We start from the raw sequence: 22,008 nt of genomic DNA, 5'->3' as shown, positions 1-22,008 counted from the left end.
GCTTTGTGGGGGCTAGGGGGAGAGAGAAAGAAAGGAAAAAATAAAGAGGGGGGCCAGGGGGAGAGAGAAAGAAAGGCAGAAATAAAGAAGGGGTCAAGAGGGAGAGAAAGAAAGGCAGAAAGAAAGAGGAGGGCCAGGGGGAGAGAGAAATAAGGAGGGAGGCCAGGGGAAGAGAGAAAGAAAGGCAGAAATAAAGAGGGGGTCAAGGGGGAGAGAAAGAAAGGCAGAAAGAAAGAGGAGGGCTAGGGGGAGAGAGAAATAAAGAGGGAGGCCAGGGGGAGAGAGAAAGAAAGGCAGAAATATAGAGGGGGGCCAGGGGGAGAGAGAAAGAAAGGCAGAAATAAAGAGGGGAGCCAGGGGGAGAGAGAAAGAAAGAGGGGGGGGGCAGGAGAAGAAAGAAGAAGGACCAGAAGAAGGACCAGAGACTCATGAAATCACCAGACAAAAAGGTAGGAAAAATGATTTTATTTTCAACTTAGTGATCAAAATGTGTCCGTTTTGAGAATTTATATCTGCTGTCTATATTTTGCACTATGGCCCCCTTTTACTAAAACGCAATAGCGGTTTTTAGCGCAGGGAGCCTATGAGCGTCGAGAGCAGCGTGGGGCATTCAGCGCAGCTCCCTGCGCTAAAAACCGCTATCGCAGTTTAGTAAAAAGGGAGGGGGAATATTTGTCTATTTTTGTATAGTTGTTACTGAGGTGACATTGCATAAAGTCATCTGCCTTGACCTCTTTGAAAACCAGCGGAATATAAATGATAATTAACATTTTCTCTGCGTACAGCGTGCTTTGTGTTTTTAAAATTTTATTGTTGGTAGATCATTTTGACTTGGCCACAAAGGTAAGGGGGAGGGAGGAAGGGGAGCTGCTGAAAGACATCTAGTAATCCTTGCAGGCTTGACTGTGCAGGGAATTATTTTTGTAAAATCATGTTTTGTTATGTGACTGGCATTATCTAGACTTTAATTTCTATGAATGAATAGAATGAAAATGATATAAAATTACTTGCTTGCGGGGACCGCGTGTTCCGGCTCACACAAGAAAGGAGGGGGTGAAAGGGAAAAAGTTTCTCTTCCTTGGAAATAGATTCTGAAGTGACCTCATCAAAGAAGACCAGCACCAAATGTACAAGAAATCCCTTAAACAATGTCAAAAGAGCCCAAAATAGAAAACTGCTACTGCCTTGAGACTCCATTATTGAAGGAATCAACTTGAAATCACAGAAGAGACAGGAAAAGGTTAAATGCCTCATGGAATCCTCAGGTACAAAACACAAACCAAATTGTGAATGAAATCAGAGCAGACAGTAAGAATTATAAAATTGATGTCATTATCCATCTGGAAAAAAAGGCGTACTAGAAATAATGCCTCAGCAATACAATTTTCAGAAGTTCTATTTGCTCATGGTAAGGGAGAAGAGAGATTGCTAGTGATGGTGGGACTGATAGAAGATATGAAAGAAGGGTGGTAGAAAGGAACAGATGGTAAAGGAGGGAGGGAAGGGCGGTGGTGGAAAGGAATAGAACAGACATTGAAAGAGGGTAGAGAGGAACAGACCCTGAAAGGAAATGTGGAAGGCAGAGTGGGGAGAAGACGCTGGAAGGGAAGAAGACAGATGCCAGACTATGGGGGAGCGGAGGGAAGAAGATGGGTGCTAGACGGGGACGGTGACGGGGCGGTGAATGGGATGGCAGTGGTGGTGACGGGGCGGTGAAAGGGATGGCGGTGACGGGGCGGTGAAGGGAACGGCGGTGACGGGGCGGTGCAGAGGATGGTGGGCCGGGAACGGTGCAGTGACGGGGACAGATTTTTTCCCCGTGTCATTCTCTAGTGGTGAGTACTGTGAAAAGCTACTCTTGCTAAGAGGAAGCAAAACTTTTGTTAATTGCTAAATACTTATTCCCTTGATTAAACAGTGTTTATTTCATTGAAGTCTTGCTCTATTATATATCCTCATGTAGTGTTGCATCTATCACTTAGGCTCTCACAAACACTTTGATGTCCACTCTCACATGTTGCAGATAGAAGGCTTTTAAGTGCTGGTGGGCAAATTTTGAAACCCAGAAGAAAACACTACAAAGACCAGGATTTGTCTAATTTGTATTCTTGTATATATTAATTACTTATTCCCTTAATTGTCATTTTTCCTGGTACTTTAGTTAGATTGTGAGCCTTCGGGACAGTAAGGGTATTTCTAAGTACCTATCTTACTTATAATTTTAATGCACCAATATATTCATTGTAACCCGTTCTGGGCTCTTTTGGGAGGACGGGCTAAAAAATCGAATAAATAAATAAATAAATAAAATTTCAAATCTGTCTTAGTTAAACTGTATTTATTTTAGTGCTGCATTTGTGTTGTGCACAAAAAGATTTAAACTATTAGTATACTTGGATGTAGAATCAGTAAAGAAAAAGTAATTTGTTACTCTATACAGGAAATGCAATCTGTTATTAATTATGTTCTCTTAGGCTTCTGCGGGTGGCGTCATGACTGTAGCAGGTTTCTGGGTCTTGCCGCGTCTGTGTAGAAAGAACTAACGTTTCAGCCATGATGCTGTGGCTTAAATTCAAGGTATGCTGAGGTCTGCAGTATGTCTTTATACTGGGTTCACGGACCTGATTGAGAATTGGACAGTCTGTGGGTTGAGAAATTTGAATTTTTTGCGGGAAAGTTTGTGGGCTGATCTGATTGAGGATCTTAGAGAAGGCAAAGAGGACAATTAGATACTAAGAACCAGGAGAAATATTAATAAAATAGGATAGTTTTAGCTGTATAGCTGGAGAAGAAAAAAGTCAGAAGATTCTAAGAAGGTACAGATACTCAGAACAGAGTGTAGAATAACAGGATTGCTATGATAGCAAAGATAAGAAAGGGGTAAATGATTAAAGAATGCATTGGAAAGTATTACACAGGCTAAAAGAGCCATAACGGTTTTATTATAATTAGTTAATTAGTTAACATGTCATTACTTATTTACAATTTTTTACTTACCTGAGGTACCCACTTGGAAGAAACAAAACTGGTTGCTTCAATTACAGACAGACCTGCTTCAGAAAGTCGGTTGATCAGCTCAATTTTAATACCAGTAGGGACTATAACCTATGAAAGAGTAACATTTGTAAATACAAAACTCTGTATTCATCAAGGTTTCTTATTCATATATCATCTTATAATATACCAGAAAAAGCTCTAACACTAGGGGCTCCTTTTACTAAGGTTCGCTAGCGTTTTTAGCGCGTGCTGCATTGCCCTGGAAGCTGTAAAGGGTGTCGGCTGCATTTTTCCTCCTCTTGTCGTGGCACGTGGTTTTGTGGGGGTCTGAAGTCTCAAACCGGCTCTTGCCCGACTGGGAGCCAGAAGATCTAGATTTTTGGACCTATGGGATCTGTTTGAGGCAGCAGTATTTTCCATTCTCTCTCAGCCACAGAGAAAGCTGAAGCAGGCAGGCACAAGAATGACACAGTGAGTAAAGCTATTATAGCCTATGGGAAAAAATGGTGGTGGGTCTGAATTTGGAAGTTTTAAGGATTGCTGGAGACAGAATAATAATAATAATATTTTATTTTTTGTATAGGGTTTCCCAAATCCAAATTCCCCTTCCCTGAATTTTTTTTAAAGTTCAGCATAGTGCCTATGGTCTGTTTTGCTGTGAAAAAGCTGGCGGTGGCCATCTTTGATTTTTCTCAGGTTAATTTTAAAAAGCCTCCATCTGTCTCAAAACCGCTCAATTTTGATTAAAATCAAAAAGGATGGACTCCACTCACTATTCTACTCCTGTATCATGCCAGTTTTGCGCTGGATGTACGACGGAGGAGTATCTGTCTACCACATGCCATGGAGCACCTAAGGAAGGGGCAAGAGCCATGGGCTTAGCCTCCTCTGAAACCTCTAGGGCTGGGGAACCACAAGAGGGCCCGGGTAATAGGGAAGAAATCCTTCCTGAACCTTTAATTAGTGAAGACATTAATTGCCGGTGCATGGATGCTGCAGAGCCCAAGAGAAGCCAGTCCAAGACCCTGGAAGGGTCCTCCAGATCTTCTGTTCAGGGTTTTACCCTGGAATTTGTTAATCTCCTGTGGAATGCCTACCTAAGCTGTCAGTCCCAGGCGCTGCCTGCAGGTGAACTGGCTCTGGATCAAGGGAAGATTTCCCCTCAGAGTGCTCTTCCCCAGAGAGGAGCCTTCCTCTGGTCCAGGGAGACCAGTCAGAGAAGGACTGGGAAGATTGGAGATTAGACTCCATGCCTTTATTGTCCCAGGGTGAAGCTTCAGTCCTGGAGGATTCTAGTTCCCATACAGGGACCGGAAGTCAAGAAGCAGTGGCGGCCCTTGACCAGGGGGAGATCCATTCGGTGTGTTGTCTTCTTAAGTCATTACCGACACTTTGCGGGAGTTGAAACTTGAACCTTAGAAGCCGTCAACTTCACAATGCTCAGTTATGAGCAGTACTAATACCGGCAAGAGGGAGCCCAACCCCTCCTCCCAAGGTGCAAGCCCCCGAACCCCCCCCCAACAATACTGGTAGAAGAGAGCCCAACCCCTCCTGCTGAGGCGCAAGCCCCCGAACCCTCCCCCAATACTGGCAGGAGGGAGCCCAAGCCCTCCTGCCAGAAGGCGACTCCCACTCCCCTCAAATAAGGGCAGGGGGGATACCAGGCCCTCCTGCCCATGGTGCACCCCCCAATCGAATCTCCCCGAACGGCCCACCCTAACCTCGACACCCCCACCCCCCTCAACTTACTTTAAGTTGGTGGATGGACATGTCCCAAGCCCGTCCAGCCAGCAGGCCCGCCATCCTCCAAATGGTGAGCCTAGGGCCTGATTGGGCCAGGCGTCTAAGGCCCCGCCCACAGGAGGAGCCTAGGCACCTGGGCCAACTGGAATTGGCCCAGGTGCCTTAGGCCCCTCCTGTGGGTGGAGCCTTAGGCACATGGGCTGGGTGGGTGGGCAGGTTGTCGGAGATGCTGAGCTGATCGCAGCAGCCACGATCAGCTCAATGGCCCCTATTCGGTACTTATGCCTGTTTTGACTTGATCTAAGTCAAAACGTATAAGTTCTGACTGGGCAACCTTGTTAAATTTTGGTTATACTTGCTGTACGACTAAGTCTAGGTCGGCCCACCTCCCGCCCTTTCCCCTCCTCTAAAAACGCCTCTTTTTGCTTTAGGTGTTTAGAGGCAGGGTAAAGGCCTAAGCTACGTCTAAAACCAACTTTAATTATCGGTACTTGGACAATCTGTTTTCTTGATCATCCAAGTACCGATTTAGGCCACTTTTTGAACTTTTTTTTTTTAAATTATGAGTCCCATATTATTTGGGCTTCTAAATTACTTGTAACAAAGTTAGGGGTCCTTTTACTAAGGTGCACAAACTGATTTAGCGTGCGCTAAATGCTAATGCGCCCATTATATTCTATTGGCATGTTAGCATTTAGCGTACGCTAAATCAGTTTGCACACTAAATCAATTAGTGCTCCATAATAAAAGGACCCCTTATTGAGATCTGAATATAAACTTATAATTAAAGGCAAAAATAAGTACTATATAGATTTTCTGAAGATATATATAAATTACTTTTTCATTCTGTAAACCATCTCTTGGTCCCACTTCTACAATCTTGATATGCTGAGGAAATCCAGTGATTTGGCATTCCTGAAAAAGAAAATGCAATTTTCAGGTTAAAAATTTGGAAAAATTAGATCTTACCTGTTAATTTTCTTTCCTTTATTCCCACCAGACCATTCCAGAATCTCTGAGATTTGCTCATTGACCAGATAGAAACAGAAAAAAGGGGGTCCTGTGTGCTTCACCCATAAGGCCACCATGTAGTTTTAGAAGCTCAGTATTTCTAACAATTTAAAAATGGACCATCTATTTTCCATTTTACTTACTTTTATTGCTGCTACTACTACTACTATTAATTATTTATAGAATGCTACCAGACATACACAGCGCTGTACAGAGTCAAGAAGACAGAATGAGCTCACAACCTAATCAATCAAGACAGACAAACAGGATGCTAGGGTAGGGGTTACAGTTAGCAGGGATGGTTAAACTACTGGCTAGGGTAGTGAGCAGAGGGCAGTGGAGAGTAGGGTTATGAGCTGAAAGCTGTCTGAAGAAGGTTGGTTTCAGACTACTTATGAACAAGGTAAGATTCCTTGCAAAAACTTTATCTTTCCAAGCTGGTAAATGGAACAAAACTTTAAGTGATCTGATTCTGAGCTCCCTTTCATACCAAAGATTTAGATGATCAATGAAAACTTATTTATTTGATAAATTTGTTTAATCATCTTGATTATGTATTTCTTATGAAAAATGCTGATATATTTTTGCTGCATTTTCACAGCTTTTCTTGATGTGAACCAGTCTGAACTGCAAGGTACTGTGGAATACAAAAATAAAGTTATTATTATTATTAAGAGAAGGGGCATGATACACAGACTCAGGTAGTTTATTCCAGGCATCACACATTATAACCTATCTCTGGTTACCTGAAAGCTGCAAAGAGAAAAATCAATCTATCCAATCTTTAACATTTGTTGATCACTTCAGTGTACACAATGGACATAGGGCTAAAGTAAAGATTGGATCTACCTGAAGTGAGGATACCACCTTTGGAAGAAAGGACAGAATTGTTTAAATGACATTAAGAACATAAGAATAGGCTTACTGGGTCAGACCAATTGTCCATCTAGCCCAGTATCCCGTCTTCACGGAGACTGTGACTCCAAGTCACAAGTACCTGGCAAAAACCCAAATAGTAACAGCATTCCATACTACCATCCCATGTCTGTCTCAACAGCAGACTATGGACTTTTTTTGAAACCAGCTGCATTAACTGCTCTTACCACATCCTCTGGCAATGCATTCCAGAGCTTAACCATTCTACTTTCATGAACTGGAGAAAGGGATTTGTGTACTGTAATAGTGTGAGTAAGGGTTGAGCACTGAGCCTTCACAGAACCAGACTAGGTATGGAATTTAAATAAGAATTCTTTATTTATTACATGAAAATGTCTTGAATTTACTGCACAGGCAAACTGTTTTGCACCTATAGTTGCTTATATAATCAGTGAAAAACAAAAGGAATTGACCCCAAAATATCCACAAAGAAGAAAATCCAGAGAAAACCAAAAAAACTCTGTGGAGTGACGATGTTCCCAAATGGACTTTATTTGAAAGTATAAAGTTCCAAAGGTACACTAAAATCATCCACATAAAATAATTCCATCCACATAAAAGTAAATCATCCACATAAGAGCCTTAAAGGACCTAGTCCACTAGGGATACAGGACCCAACATGGTCCGCGTTTCGACAAAAAGTCTTCTTCAGGGGTCCCTGGGGGTCCTATAAAGGTGAGTACGTGGGAAACAATTGTGTGGTGTCTCACTTCCGGTTCACCACACAATTGTTTCCCACGAACTCCTTTAAGGCTCTTATGTAGATGATTTACTTTTATGTGGAATTATTTTATGTGGTTGATTTTAGTGTACCTTTGGAACTTTGATACTTTCAAATAAAGTCCATTTGGGAACATCGTCACTCCACAGAGTTTTTTTGGTTTTCTATAAAATCAGTGAAACATTTTCTCAGGGTTAGCTTCTTGCCCAACCCCAACACAGATTTCAGCCGGTTAAAGGCAACTTTATTCTAATCCAGGCCTATCTCTAGTCTGGCCACATAAATTTAAACTCTACAAGACAAAGACTTCCTACCTTGGAAGTTTTCTAATCTCAGCCTGGACAAAAACATACAGTGAAAGCCTAAGTAAAGGGGCAGTTCCCTTCTCCTAGGACCATCTTTGGATACTGCAGCCCCTCCTGGAAATTGCCTGAAGATCCTTGCCTCCTCCCTTTTCTGTTTCCCTGTAGGGATTTTAACTGTCTTAGTGTGAGCCATGCCTTCTTGGCTCAGCAGGCTAGTTGTACCTGTTTGAACCATAGACTCTCTACTATACACTGCATTCTCTAGCCTCTGGAGGGTGTAGATGGGCTGGAGTGAACTTTGACAGAGACTTTAGCAGTTGGATCCCAAGCACAGTACCAGGTAGAGCTTTGGATTCTTGCCCAGAAATAGCTAAGATGAAGAAAAAAAAATTAAATTGAATCAGGTTGGACAGACTGGATGGACCATTTGGGTCTTTATCTTCCATCATCTACTATGTTACTATAAGATTAGCAACTTATAAGAACATAGGAATAGCCTTACTGGGTCAGACCAATGGTCCATCTAGCCCAGTAGCCCATCCTCACAGTGGCTAATCCAGGTCACTAGTACCTGGCTAAAACCCAAAGAGTAGCAACATTCCATGCTATTTATCCAGGGCAAGCAGTGGAAATCGTCCAAACCTTTCTTAAAACCAGCTACATTAACTACTCTTACCACAATCTTTGACAATGCGTTCCAGAGCTTAACTATTCTCTGAGTGAAAAAAATATTTCCTCCTATTGGTTTTAAAAATATTTCCCTGTAACTTCATCGAATGTCCCCTAATCTTTGTAATTTTTGACAGAGTGAAAAATTGGTCAGCTTGTACCAATTCTATTCCACTTATGATTTTGTACACGGTAAGTCTCACATCGATAGTGTGTAAACTTATGGAATCATTGATTAAACACAAATTAGATACGATCCTGAATGAAGAGAGACTAAGGGATTCCCACCAATATGGATTTACAAAGGGAAGGTCCTGCCCATCCAATCTAATCAGTTTCTTTGACTGGGTAACGAAAAAGCTAGATATGGGAGATGTTGTGTACTTGGACTTTAGTAAGGCTTTTGATAGTGTTCCACACCGTAGGTTATTGAACAAGATGAGTTCATTGGGATTAGGGGAAACATTGACGGCATGGGTTAAAGACTGGCTCAGTGGCAGACTTCAAAAGGGTGGTGGAAATGGTACTCCCTCCGAAACATTGGAAGTGATCAGTGGAGTACCACAGGGCTCGGTCTTGGGTGCTATCCTATTTAATATCTTTGTACGAGACCTGCCTCAGGGACTTCGAGGTAAAATTGCATTTGCCGATGACGCTAACCTGTGCAACATAGTGGGCAAAAGCACAGTGCCCGACATTATGACGCAGGACCTACTCTTACTGGAACAACTTGGCAACTGAGTTTTAATGCCAAAAAATGTAAGATTATGCACCTTGGCAGCAGAAATCCATGCAGTACTTGCACTCTGAATGGTGAGATCTTAGCAAGAACTGCTGCAGAACGGGACCTAGGAGTAATCATAAGTGAAGATATGAAGAATGCCAATCAAGTAGAGAAAGCTTCATCCAAGGCTAGGCAAATGCTGGGTTGCATCTGAAGAAGTTTTGTCAGCCGAAAGCTTGAAGTTGGAATGCCATTGTACAGGTCCATGGTGAGACCTCATCTGGAATATTGTGTTCAATTTTGGAGGCCACATTATCAAAAGGATGTGCTGAGAGTGGAGTCGGTTCAGCGAATGGCTACCAGGATAGTCTCAGGACTCAAGGATCTCCCGTGTGAGGAACGTCTAGGTAAGTTGCAGCTATACTCTCTCGAGGAACGCAGAGAGAAGGGAGACATGATAGAGACATTCAAATATGTTACTGGCCGTATTGAGGTAGAAGAAGATATCTTTTTCCTTACAGGACCTACGGCAACAAGAGGGCATCCGTTGAAAATCAGGGGTGGGAGATTTCATAGCGACACTAGGAAGTATTTCTTCATCGAAAGGGTGGTTGATCGTTGGAATGATCTTCTACTTCAGGTAATTGAGGCAAGCAACGTGCTCGATTTTAAGAAAAAATGGGTTAAGCATGTGGGTTCATTTCGAGGAAGTGCTTAGGGGGAAGGGTTCTTAGAGTGGGCAGACTTGTTGGGCACAATTTTTTTACGGGGCAGTGAAAGGTCTTGTCGCCATTCCTGCGGTAAACCAGTTGCAAATGTCTCTATTACTGCGGATTTACTGCAGTGACCACAGTTTACCTCGGTAAACGGTCCCCGTGTCATTCTCTAGTTGAGATCACTTTAGCTGAATACCCCTTCTTACCTAGGTGACCCCTTTCAAGAGCCAAGCCATAAGACAGAAGGAACCTGGATTGAACATTGGAATGGGGCCCTGAGTCAGAAGGTCATCTATGAGAGGCAGAGGAAGAAGATCCGCCACCAGATGCCTCACCAGATCCACATACCATGGTTGTCGAGGCCAATCTGGAGCCACCAGAACCACGAGGCTCAGAAGGCAAATTATGCGGAGAAAAACTCTGCCCACTAATGGCCACGGAGGAAACACATACAACAGCCCCTCCGTTGGCCATGGTTGAACCAGAGCATCCAGGCCCTCAACCTGACCGTCTCTGCAATGACTAAAGAAGCGGGTGTTTGATGTTGACACTTGTGGCCTCAGGTCCATGAGGGGCTAACCCCAAGAATGCACTATCAACTGAAAAGCTACCGGGCTGAGACACCACTCTTTGGTATTTAGCATGTGACGACTGAGGAAGTCCGCTTGAACATTCTCCACTCCGGCTATGTGGGAAGCTGATATTTCTTGAAGGTGCAACTCCACCCAGACCATGAGCAGAGTCGCCTCCTGTGCCACTAAAGTGCTCCTGGTGCCCCCCTGATGATTGACATAGGCCACCGCCATGGCATTGTCCAACAGAACCCTGATTGACTTGCCCATCGGAAAGGACAGGAAGGCTAGCAACGCCAGACAGATGGCTCTGGTCTCCAAGACATTGATCGAGCAAGAAGCCTCCTCCGTGCACCAGGTGCCCTGAGCTGAGTGACCTAGACACTGAGCTCCCCAACCGAAAAGACTGGCATCCGTCAGCAGCACTGGCGACTGCGGCTGATCCAGACTCGCCCCTTGTACAAGATGGGGGGGGTTATAGAACCTCCAATGACACCATAAGCAGGCGAATCTGAGATTGGAATTTGCTCACCCGGGCCTCTGGAAGGACGACCTTCCCCAAGGAGGTGTCAAACACCTTGCCTAGATACTCCAGGCGCTGAGAGGGAGACAGCCGGCTCTTAGCAAGGTTGACTACCCATCCCAGCGACTGCAAAAACGCCACAACCTGAGCCGTGACCTAGGTGCTCTCCTGTAACAACTTCACTCGAATCAACCAGTCATCCAGGAAGGGATGAACTAGAATGCCCTCTTTGCGCAACACTGCCGCGATGACCACCATCACCTTGGTGAACGTTCGCGGAGCCATGGCCAGACCAAAGGGAAGTGCACAGAACTGATAATGTTGCCCCAAGATCGCAAAGCACAGGAAATGATGATGTGAGGCCCGAATAGAAATGTGCACATAGGCCTCGATCAGATCTAGAGAGGTCAGAAACTCCCCCAGATGAACCGCCAGAATCACAAACCGCAGAGTTTCCATGCGGAAGGAAGGCACGTGAAGAGCCCTGCTGACCCCCTTCAAATCCAGGATAACAGATCCATCGACGATCGGGCTGGTTCCTGCACGGAGCTTTGCTGCGGCCCCCTTCCCCCAGTCGGGTGTGCGAGCTTGCTCCGCCCCTCCCGTCTAGCCGGAAGCGTTCAAATTCGGAGGAGGGAATGGCACTTAGCCGTTCGGCACGCCGGCTAAGGCACACGGCATAGGCGCATGCCTTAGTGCGCACCTTTGCGAAGCAACTGAGTCGAGCTTAACCAAACTCCCTTACACTACAGCTCCTATCCTCCTGTAGCCTGACACGTCCAAACAACGGGCGAAAGATACAACTCCGCTATCACCTCCTCGTCCTAGCTACTCGGGGACTGCTAATGGAAAACTTCTCTACACCTCCACAAGTTCTCCTCAGCAACCTGTGCCTGCTTGAGCGATCTCCACTTCTGCTTTGGAAGACCCCCGTATGCCCACGGACTGGAAAAAACTGATAAGTATTTGCATTACTACTCCAGCAAAACCATTGGCGTGACTTTTCCACATTAAGTAGTTTCAAGTTTCAAGTTTATTAGCATTTAATGAATCGCCTATACAAAGTTTCTAAGCGATGTACAAATTAAAACCATCAGATGGTGGTCACATATATAATTTTTACACATTAAATTTTAAAACAAACTATTGACATTTTAAACAATGGGAAAAAGACAAACATGAATAAGAGGGAAAAGAGGGAAAAGTTACAATTCATTTTATGTTGAAATTTACAATTAAGGAAAAACACAATAGGGAATAATGGGGTTGGAATGTTTGATAGTCTTAGTCAAAATGTAAGGGGTTAATATAGAATATGCTATGTATCAAAGGCATCTTGAAACAGAAAGGTTTTTAGAAGTTTCTTAAAAGTTAAAAGGTCTTTTTCAATTCTAATAAAGTATCTGCATGATTACTCCGGACATTTTCTAACCTATTCTCTGCATGATTTTATCTACTAGCTTTACTTCTCTTAAGCCTTTCAGTCTCTTTTGACCACTCTATATAAGATGGCCCTCTTAACTTAATTATCTGATTTGGTCCTTATGGTCTATTGGATCTGCTACAAAAGCAGGTCAGTTGCTGCATTTTTTGCTATCCCTATTCCAGTACTTATAAGATCTTGCCCAACTAATTCAGAACATCTTAGAGCGGTTAATCCTTCTCTATACGACTGTTCAGAATAGGGTCCCTTCCAAATCTTGGTTGTACCCCCCCCCCCTCACTAAAACCTATTGTAAAAGACAGCGGAAATTGAGAAAGATTACCTATACTGTTACCACCGACGCTCCTTATCATCAAAATCTTCAAGGTTTCTACTTAAATATACGTTCTATTAAGAACAAGTCACAGCTGGTCAAAGACTGGCTGGAAGAAGCCAACCCCGATTTTGTTCTTCTAACTGAAATTTGGTTGGTCTCAGATAACGACATTATTATACGCAACTGTCTACCTCCTGGGTTTAAAATTTTATCTCTACCTAGAAGCTATCATCTTAAAAGAATCATTCAAGTCCACAATCCTAGCTTCAAATTCCTCAGCGGACCTTGAAATCCTTTCCTGCAAGACAGATCAGGACTGATCTGGACAGATCAGTTAGAAGATGCTCTAATAATTACCCTATTCTACATTCCTCCTAAGAAATGGCCCGCAGCCAAAGACATTTTCTACGAATTCCTCCTTACAAACTCTACACTAGGCCCACACAACCTACTGGCAGGTGATCTAAACATTCACCTAGAGCAGACAGAGCAGGGTGACTCCAAAGATCTAATATCCTTCATTTCTTCACTAGATTTCTTTGTGCTGCCTCCAGAAAAGACCCATCAAAAAGGCCACCAGCTAGATCTAGTCACTTTTTCCATCAAAGAACTAGTCAATCCCAAGATTCACTGGAACGAAGCCATTTGGACTGACTCTCTATGGTTAGACCACCGTTTATGTAGTTTTCAATTTAGCTGGCAAGTAAGACACTCCCCTACCAAATCCAAGGTGGCAAAAAGACCTAAGAAAATAGTAGCTAGCAGAGGTATGGTGAACCCAGTAGAATTCTGGTCACACTATGACATAACTTCTAGCCCAGACTCAGACTCCTTTTCAGCGGACTCCTGGACCAACATGAGTACACAGATATTAAACAAAATGGCCCCCACTAAACTAAGAAAAATAAGAAACAAGAATCTGGATGGCTGGTACGATACCGAGTTAGGAAATGTGAAACGGGAGTTACGGAAACTCGAAAGACAATGGTTGAAATCAGGGGACAGTGTGGGGAGGTCAAATTGGAGACAAAAATTAAACGAATACAAAAAACTAATAATAAAGAAGCGCCCTAACTTTTACGCCCAAAAAATCGGATCACCGAACACCAACAGTAGAAATCTCTTTGAATTAGTCAACAATCTCTATGATATACAGGCCTTCTCATGTTCTACCCTAGATTCCCCACCATCTGCAGATGATCTGGCAGAATTTTTCAACAACAAAATCAACAATTTGAGATCCAAACTAACAGGCTCCACAACCAACCATTTGAACTACCCAGTTGCCCAACACATAGATGATCCTAGGGTAGATATGGCCTGGAATAATTTTACAACCCCATCCTGCCAACAATTCTCCAAATATTACACGAAATACGCCATTTCCTACTGCAGATTAGACTGCTGCCCCCCAAACATAATGAAAGTTGCTCCAATCTCATTTAAAGCCAAGTTATACAACTGGCTCTCCTCTCTCTTACTAACCAGTAATTTCCCTGAGGATTTAGGCCAGATTTTGATCACTCCAATCGTCAACAACCCTAGAGAATCTACCAAACTCACATCTAATTACAGACCAATTGCGAGCACTTCCTTGTTTGTTAAGCTGATGGAAGGATTGGTCAACCAGGAATTAGTAATGTACTTGGACAAATTTAGCATACTGCAAGACAATCAGTCTGGTTTTCGTTCTGGGTTCAGCACTGAAACTGTTATTGCATCACTGCTGGACTTCCTTCATCCTTTATTCAGTAGTGCCTTCGATCTGGTTGACCATGCTATTCTGATTGACTGTCTGGAGTCAATTGGTCTTTCAGGTAATGTGTTAAAATGGTTCCGGGGTTTTTTGAGCAAACGGTCATATCAAGTCTATAGTGACAATAAAAAATCCTGTAGTTGGGTAAACTCTTGCGGAGTCCCGCAGGGCTCTCCTCTATCCCCTACATTGTTCAACATCTACCTTGCCTCATTGGAGAACTTACTACAAAACTTAAAAGTTAAATTTTATATCTATGCTGATGATATCACCATTGTTATTCCCCTTACTACTCTGACCTCCGAGACAAAGATTCATCTATCATCCATTCTAAAGCAAATTGAACTATGGATGACCAAATTCAAATTGAAGCTCAACACAGACAAAACTAAATTTTTCCTTGCAAGCCCTAACGACAAAATCAAAGACTCATCGATTTCCTTGAATGGTCGGGACTTCCTTACTGACCACTCTATTAAAATCCTGGGAGTGACCCTGGATCACCACCTCACTCTAAATGCTCACACAGATTACTATTACTATTTGGATCATCATAAATCCGTTATATTAATTTCTTTAGATCTTGCTGCAGCGTTTGATACCATTGATCATCATCTTTTATTGCAACGTCTTTTTGATATAGGAGTAGCAGATCAAGCTCTTGAATGGTTTCATTCTTACTTTTCTGACAGAACGTCAACAGTACATTTTAATAATTCAGAATCCAAATCCTATCATTCTAAATTCGGCATACCACAAGGCTCTATTTTATCTCCCTTATTATTTAATATCTATTTGGCCCCTCTTCTGACCCTCTGTCAATCAATAGGATTTACAGTATACGCTTATGCTGATGATATACAATTACTGCATCCCCTTGACCCAAATAACCAAACCGAGATTCAGGCAATTAACCTTAAATTAAGTAAAGTCCATGACTGGTTAAACATAAACAAGCTTTCTCTAAATATTTTAAAAACAAATACTCTTCTCTTCTCCGGTAAAGAGGGAGCACAATTAATATCTCCAGTCACTATTGAAAACATTCCACTTCCAATAATTACAACTATAAAAATTTTAGGTGTTTTAATTGACAATAAGCTAACATTCCGTTCTCAAATAAGCGCAATAGTAAAAAAAAGTTGCTACTACAAATTAAGAATGATTAGATCATTGGCCCCTCTTCTTGACATTAGTTCCCTTAACTTCTGATCCATTCACTTATAATTTCAAAAATGGATTATTGTAATTCTTTATTAAATGGTATCTATCATAAAGACTTAAAACGCTTGCAGCTTATCCAAAATACGGCCATAAAGATAATTTCGGGCGCTAAAAAATATGAGCATGTTACCCCTTTGCTTAAAAATGCCCACTGGTTGCCAGTGTCACACAGGGTAACTTATAAAATCGCCCTGCTGACATTTAAAACACTGCAGTTTAACACACCAGCATTCATTGATAGACTTTTGATCCCGTACGACCCTTCAAGATCTTTAAGATCTATTTCTCAATTTAACCTTAATATCCCTTCTTTAAAAATCATTGGCTCACGTCGCACCTCCACGTTTTCTGTAACAGCCCCTACAATCTGGAATGCTCTTCCTTTATATCTAAAAATGGAAAAAAACCTAAAAAATTTTAAAAGCAATCTAAAGTGCTTTCTTTTTAAAGATGCTTTTAACCCTTTCAGGACCAAGGGACATATTTGTCCCATAACTTTAAAATCCTATAAATTTTGATTGGGATAGTCTACAGTTCTAAATTTGATATGTACGGATTCCATATGATACTGCCTTTATGTAAACAAACTGGTTCCGACATTCATTCATTAGCGTCGTTGCTAGATTGACGAGAAGATTCACTTGCCACACTGTCCATAAGCCAGAAGTGTGATTTTTTTAAATAAAAATAATGATATTTCACAAAAAAAAATCAATTTTTGGCATCTGCAAGCCCTTTTTACCATAAAAATGTCGTCAAAACCACAAAAATTGGCCTACGATCCTTATGGTCCTGAAAGGGTTAATTGAACCATTATATTTTAGTTATTAATTTTATACTGTTCCCCTGTTCCTAAGTGTTTTTTCCTTAAATGTTTCTTACTTTTTCTATTACAATTGTATTTCTCCCCCTTCCCATATGTATCTAAGACCTATGGGTCAATATTTACCCAGTTTGTACGGTTGGTAGTCCTGTAATTTTTATAGGAAAGTATGTTCAATTGTTATTTTTGTTTTAATGTTAATGTTTTTATATTGTACAACGCTTTGTAGATTCGAAAGAGCGTTTAATCAAAAACTGAATAAACTATAAATTATAAACTATAAACTATTGGTTAAAAAATGCTTCTTGGTGCTATGGAAACTCAGAACCATCAGAAAATACTTTGATGCAGCATCCTTCCGTTTACTGGTTCAATCTTCCATCTTAAGCTTGCTAGATTATTGCAACATCATTTACTTGGGATCCTTCAAAAAAAACCCACTCCAATAAGCCCACACGTAGAGTCCAGTTATTCACATATCCTACTGTCAAATCATGTCATTTGAAGAGATTTCTCAAGATTTTTCCAGGCAGCAAAAAATGAACGCCTGATTTGGCAAAATCATGCCAGGAGTCTCATCCTATTATTTTTTTTTAGAAAACTATTAAAGACACAACTATTTGACAAATTTGTAACCCAAGCTTCCTAATGCTTTTTGAATATAACAGGTATTGTGTACATTCTAGAAATTGATGTATCTTTTTGAACTGTATATTCACTGGATGTTCAGCCTTAACTGCTGTGAACCACCTAGAACCATTTGTGGTCTGGCGGTATATAAGAATAAATTATTATTATTATTATTTGATACAACATAGAGGACGAATTTGTGATGATCTGAAGCAATGATGAAAGGATCATATGTTCATTGAAACTTGAAGGTCCTCATAGATTAAAAAAAATATTGTTAGGTTGTTTCACAATTTAGTTATTGAATAGTGGGGTGAGCACCTTACAAAATAATTTTGGCCATATTAATGTGAATATATAATTTGTGAAGCAAGCTTGGGAGTGAGAGATAAGCAAAAATATTCTAAAGATTATGTTCCATTGGTATACTGCATTGAGTATATGAATTAGTTGTGACAACATTGATTTACAGTAATTTATATAAAATGACAGAAAACAATTCCAACTCTTGGTATAATCTCTAATCCTAGGTCTAATAGACTACTGCAACATACTATATCTCCCATGCACAGCAACAATGATAAAACAACTACAAACAATACAAAACACAGCCTTAAGACTGATCTGCTCACTGAAGAAATTTGACCACATCACAGAGGCATACCACGACTCACATTGGCTCCCAATACACTTCAAATTTTACTGCCTACTATTTAAAGCAATAAACGGAGACAGCCCAGCCTATTGGAACAATCGTCTAGTTCAATCCACCTCAGCCAGACATAGGAGAACCCATGCACCATTCACACACCCTCCCACTAAAAACGTCAAAAGAAAAAAACTGTACGACAACCTCCTAGCCACTTAAGCTGCAACACTTGACCCACAACTCTACAACCTATTGACCACGACCACACACTACAAAACCTTCAAAAAAGAAATAAAAACCCTTCTATTCAAAAAACACATAAAACTGAACACAATCAGAAATGTCCCAAGCATCACCTGCAACTACTACATATGTACCTCCAATATCATTACATTACATTACGTGATTTCTATTCCGCCATTACCTTGTGGTTCAAGGCAGATTACATAAGATTTACCAGGAGGTTACAAGAATTGTAACTTTACATAAGAATTGTCATAGGAATTACATAAGAATTGTTGGGACTTGAGGTGATACATATTGGGTAATTGGAAACATTTTAGATTTGAAAGGTGTAGAGATTGTGGTAAGTGGAGTTTGGGAAGGAACTGGTCGTGTTAAATAGGTTTTATATATTTTTTGAAGAGTAGGGTTTTAGTTTCTTTTTTGAAGGTTTTGTAATCTGTGGTCGAAGACAGCAGATTCGTGATTTGTCTGTCTAGTTTTGCTGCTTTGGTGGCCATTAGATTGTCATATAGTTTTCTTTGTTTGACATTTTTGGTTGGTAGGTGTGTGAATAGTGAGTGGGTTCTCCTGTGCTTGGTTGAGGTGGAATGATTTAGTCAGTTGTTCCAGTAGGATGGGCTTTCTCCATTAATAGCTTTGAATAGTAGGCAGTAGAATTTGAAGTGTACTCTTGCTTGTATTGGGAGCCAGTGTGAGTTGTGGTATGCTTTTGTGATGTGGTCATATTTTTTTTCAATGAGTAGATGAGTCTTAAGGCTGTATTTTGTATTGTTTGTAATTGCTTTATCATAGTCACTGGGCAGGGGAGGTATAGTATGTTGCAGTAGTCTATTAGGATAAGAGATTGTACTAAAAGTTGGAATTGTTTCCCGTCGAAGAATTTTCAGATTTGTCTTAGGTTTCTCATAGTTACAAATGATGCTTTTATTACTTTGTTAATTTGAGGTTACATGGTACAGCCTCTGTCAATAAGTACTCCAAGAAGTTTTAGTGTGGGTTTAATGGGGTATGAGATCGAATTTATTACTAGGTTTCTTAAGGTTGGAGTTTTGCTGTTTTCTAGGAGGATGAAATTTGTTTTGTCAGGGTTAAGTTTTAGTTTGTGTTCAGTCATCCATGTTGCTACTGTTTCGAGTGTTCTGTGTATTGTGCCTGTCATGGTGGGTTCTGGGTGGTCAAAGGGGAGGAGAATGGTGATGTCATCTGCATAGCTGTATGAGGTTATGCCATGTTCGTCTAGGCAGGAGCTGACAGAGGCTACGTATAGGTTGAATAGTGTGGGAGATAGAGGTGATCCCTGGGGAACTCCGCAGGGGTTGGACCATGGTTCTGATTTTTCTTTATTTGTTTTAACCCTGTAGGTTCTGGATTGTAGAAAGCCTTTAAACCAGGGGTAGGGAACTCCAGTCCTCGAGAGCCGTATTCAAGTCGGGTTTTCAGGATTTCCGCAATGAATATGCATGAGATCTATTTGCATGCACTGCTTTCAATGCATATTCATTGGGGAAATCCTGAAAACCCGACTGGAATTCGGCTCTCGAGGACCGGAGTTCCCTACCCCTGCTTTAAACCATGAGAAAACCTTGCTTGAGATTCCTATGGAATCTAGCATTTGTAGGAGGATGTTATGGTCTACCAGATCGAAGACTATAGAGAGGTCTAGTTATATGAGCATGATTTTCTTGCCTGTACAGAGATGTTGTCTAGCTGTATCCATCAGTGTTCCTAGTAGGTGCTGTAGTTGGATCTGAAGCCAGACTGTGTGGGATAGAGTAAGTTGTGATTTTCTAGGTATGAGGTTAAGGTTTTGGCTACAAGGCCTTCCATCAGCTTGACGTACAGTGGGATTGAGGCTATGAGTCTTTTAATTGGATGGTTAGTCCATTGTTCCTTTGGGGTCTTTTAGTATCGGAGTTATGATGATTTCACTGAGGTCTTGCGGGAAGTGTCCATGTGAGTAGAGATTGTATCCACTGTAGGAGCAGGGAGTGGAATAGTGTGCTCGAGGCTTTCAGTAAATATGGGGGGCAGTGGTTGAGGTCACAGGCTGCATGGCTGTATTTATTATATAGTTTGTTGAAGTCTGACCATTGTATGGGTGATAAGTGGGACCAGGTTCTGTCTGCTGCCACTGATTCTTTTTCTGTGGGTGAAAATGGGGAAATGAGGTCTCTTCTATGTGAGTGGGAATTTCATTGAACGTGGCTCTGATGTTTGCGATCTTGTTTTTGAAGTATGTGGCTAAGAGAGTGGCTGAGGGAGGGGGTAAGTTGCTGTTGGCTACTCAGATGTAATCCTTAGCAACTCAAAGAAATATACAAACTACTCCCTAAATACTTCTAATCTCTGGACAATCCAGTTGTAATCCGCCTTGAACCGCAAGGTAATGGTGGAATAGAAATCCCTAATGTAATGTAATTGGCCCACACTTTTCATAGCTCTGTCCAGGCCAGAGTATACGGATATAAGAACACATGTGCTTACTATACCTGCTGTAACCCTTTCTTTCCTCTTTTCCTAGTGCAAGCAACCCCCCCCCCCCCCCACCACCACCACCACCACCACCACCACCCACACACACACCCAACAGAGACCATCAGCACATAGATCCTTGGATCCTCCACATAGCTGCAAGGGCTAAAGGTATGGAGACCTAACTTGCATGAAATGGCACTTACAACCTTATTGGACAAACAGGAGGGACCATTTTGTCCTTTATCTGCTGTCATCTGTTGTATTGCTACCTGGGAGAGAGCATGCTGGAGTAGATTCCTAGACAAAAGTTAATTTAAAAAAAAAAAAAAAACCTTAAGTGTGATTCAGATATTAATTCCACAACATCAAGTCAAAGCATCACTGCCTCTCAGATAAAGCTTCTAAGGAACAAAAATAAAAGCATGATACTACCCCAAGAAAGAAATTATCAGTGACCGCCCATACCTGCTCAGGGGGAACACCTTCGGTGACCCCGAGATGTTCCTTGAGGAGATGCTGATAGCTGAGGCAGTGCTTTACTGCCGTGGGGACGTTGCCCATCAGGGCTGGAGAGAATCAGTGGCCGGTGGCTCCTTCTCTTTACTTTTCTGAACCGAGAACTACTGTAAGCACTCGGGCATGAAAGCGGCTTCAGGGCTGCATGCAGTCAGGGAATCCATGTCATTCCCAGGCTGTCTCAGCCGCTGGATGACGCACACGAGCAGCTGATTGGTGGTGACTGCAGACCCACGTGTCAGCCAACGGAGCCTTGTTACCTTAGAAACAGCAGCATCCGCAGCCAGCTGAGATCCACGGGGTCAATTCAGAGCCGCATTTGGCCCTGTCTCACAGGAACACCGCCTTCGGTTTTTCTGCATTCCCGACCAACCTGGAAGTACTTGTGTTGTGCCACCCGGAGCAAGTTATCCTCTGTAGTATCAGGCGCGAGCTGCAGTTTTTGTTTAATGGCAGCCCTCGGCGTTGCGCATGCGTGTTAAGCGCAATGCAATGGGGAAATAGAGCGCGAGGTCCCTTTTCTGGTCGGTGTAGGGTGGGTTGCACGAGCCTCGGCAGGCCGGCTACAATGAATCTGACCACACCGCCTCGCTTTGGGACGATAAACGCACATTTCGATAAACTGTGCTGGCCTGCGACTGGGACCCAAGGCTCGCAGCTGTAATTTGGGCCTTGGCGAGCAAACTGATTAGCAAGTAAATTACCACCCAGTCCAAACTTAAGAATATTGGAGAAAGATGTCTCCTGTAGAGCACAGAAGCCAACTTTTCAAAATTATTGGGGCTGCTAAGACTTGCCGATGAGGAAAGACTAAAGCAATAAGGGCTCTTCAGCTTGGAGAAGGCTCAGGGGAGATAGTAGGCCTGATAATTAAGTTCATGAACTCATCCTAGAAAAAGTGCTCATTGATGAATATCATTATGGTCACCTTCAAAGTACTTGCCTTGGGAAGCTATGTACCGACATCAGCGCCTAGTCCACCCTTCAAATCACTTTTGGAACTATTCTGGAA

General features: G+C 42.1%; 1 protein-coding gene across 4 annotated transcripts in view; it reads right to left on the bottom strand.

Moving 5' to 3' along the window:
• The window catches only part of HMGCLL1 (3-hydroxymethyl-3-methylglutaryl-CoA lyase like 1), a 143,865-nt gene extending 122,359 nt beyond the window's left edge, over positions 1-21,506 (bottom strand). The window contains exons 1-3 of one of the 4 annotated variants that reach the window (XM_033939885.1): positions 20,946-21,506; positions 5,578-5,655; positions 2,998-3,105 (exon numbers count right to left, since the gene is read on the bottom strand). In XM_033939885.1, the coding sequence (XP_033795776.1) occupies positions 2,998-3,105; positions 5,578-5,655; positions 20,946-21,041 (282 nt within the window). In that variant the 5' untranslated portion in view covers positions 21,042-21,506. Of the gene's footprint in view, positions 1-2,997; positions 3,106-5,577; positions 5,656-20,686; positions 20,756-20,945 lie in introns of those variants that run through there. The other 3 variants (XM_033939884.1, XM_033939882.1, XM_033939883.1) reach the window with 3 other exon arrangements.
• Between the last annotated feature and the right edge of the window lie 502 nt (positions 21,507-22,008).

The sequence above is a fragment of the Geotrypetes seraphini genome, chromosome 3, assembly GCF_902459505.1.
Source record: "Geotrypetes seraphini chromosome 3, aGeoSer1.1, whole genome shotgun sequence".
Classification (NCBI taxonomy): domain Eukaryota; kingdom Metazoa; phylum Chordata; class Amphibia; order Gymnophiona; family Dermophiidae; genus Geotrypetes; species Geotrypetes seraphini.
Note: the sequence above shows the minus strand (reverse complement) of the source record. Positions and strands in the feature narration are given on the sequence as shown.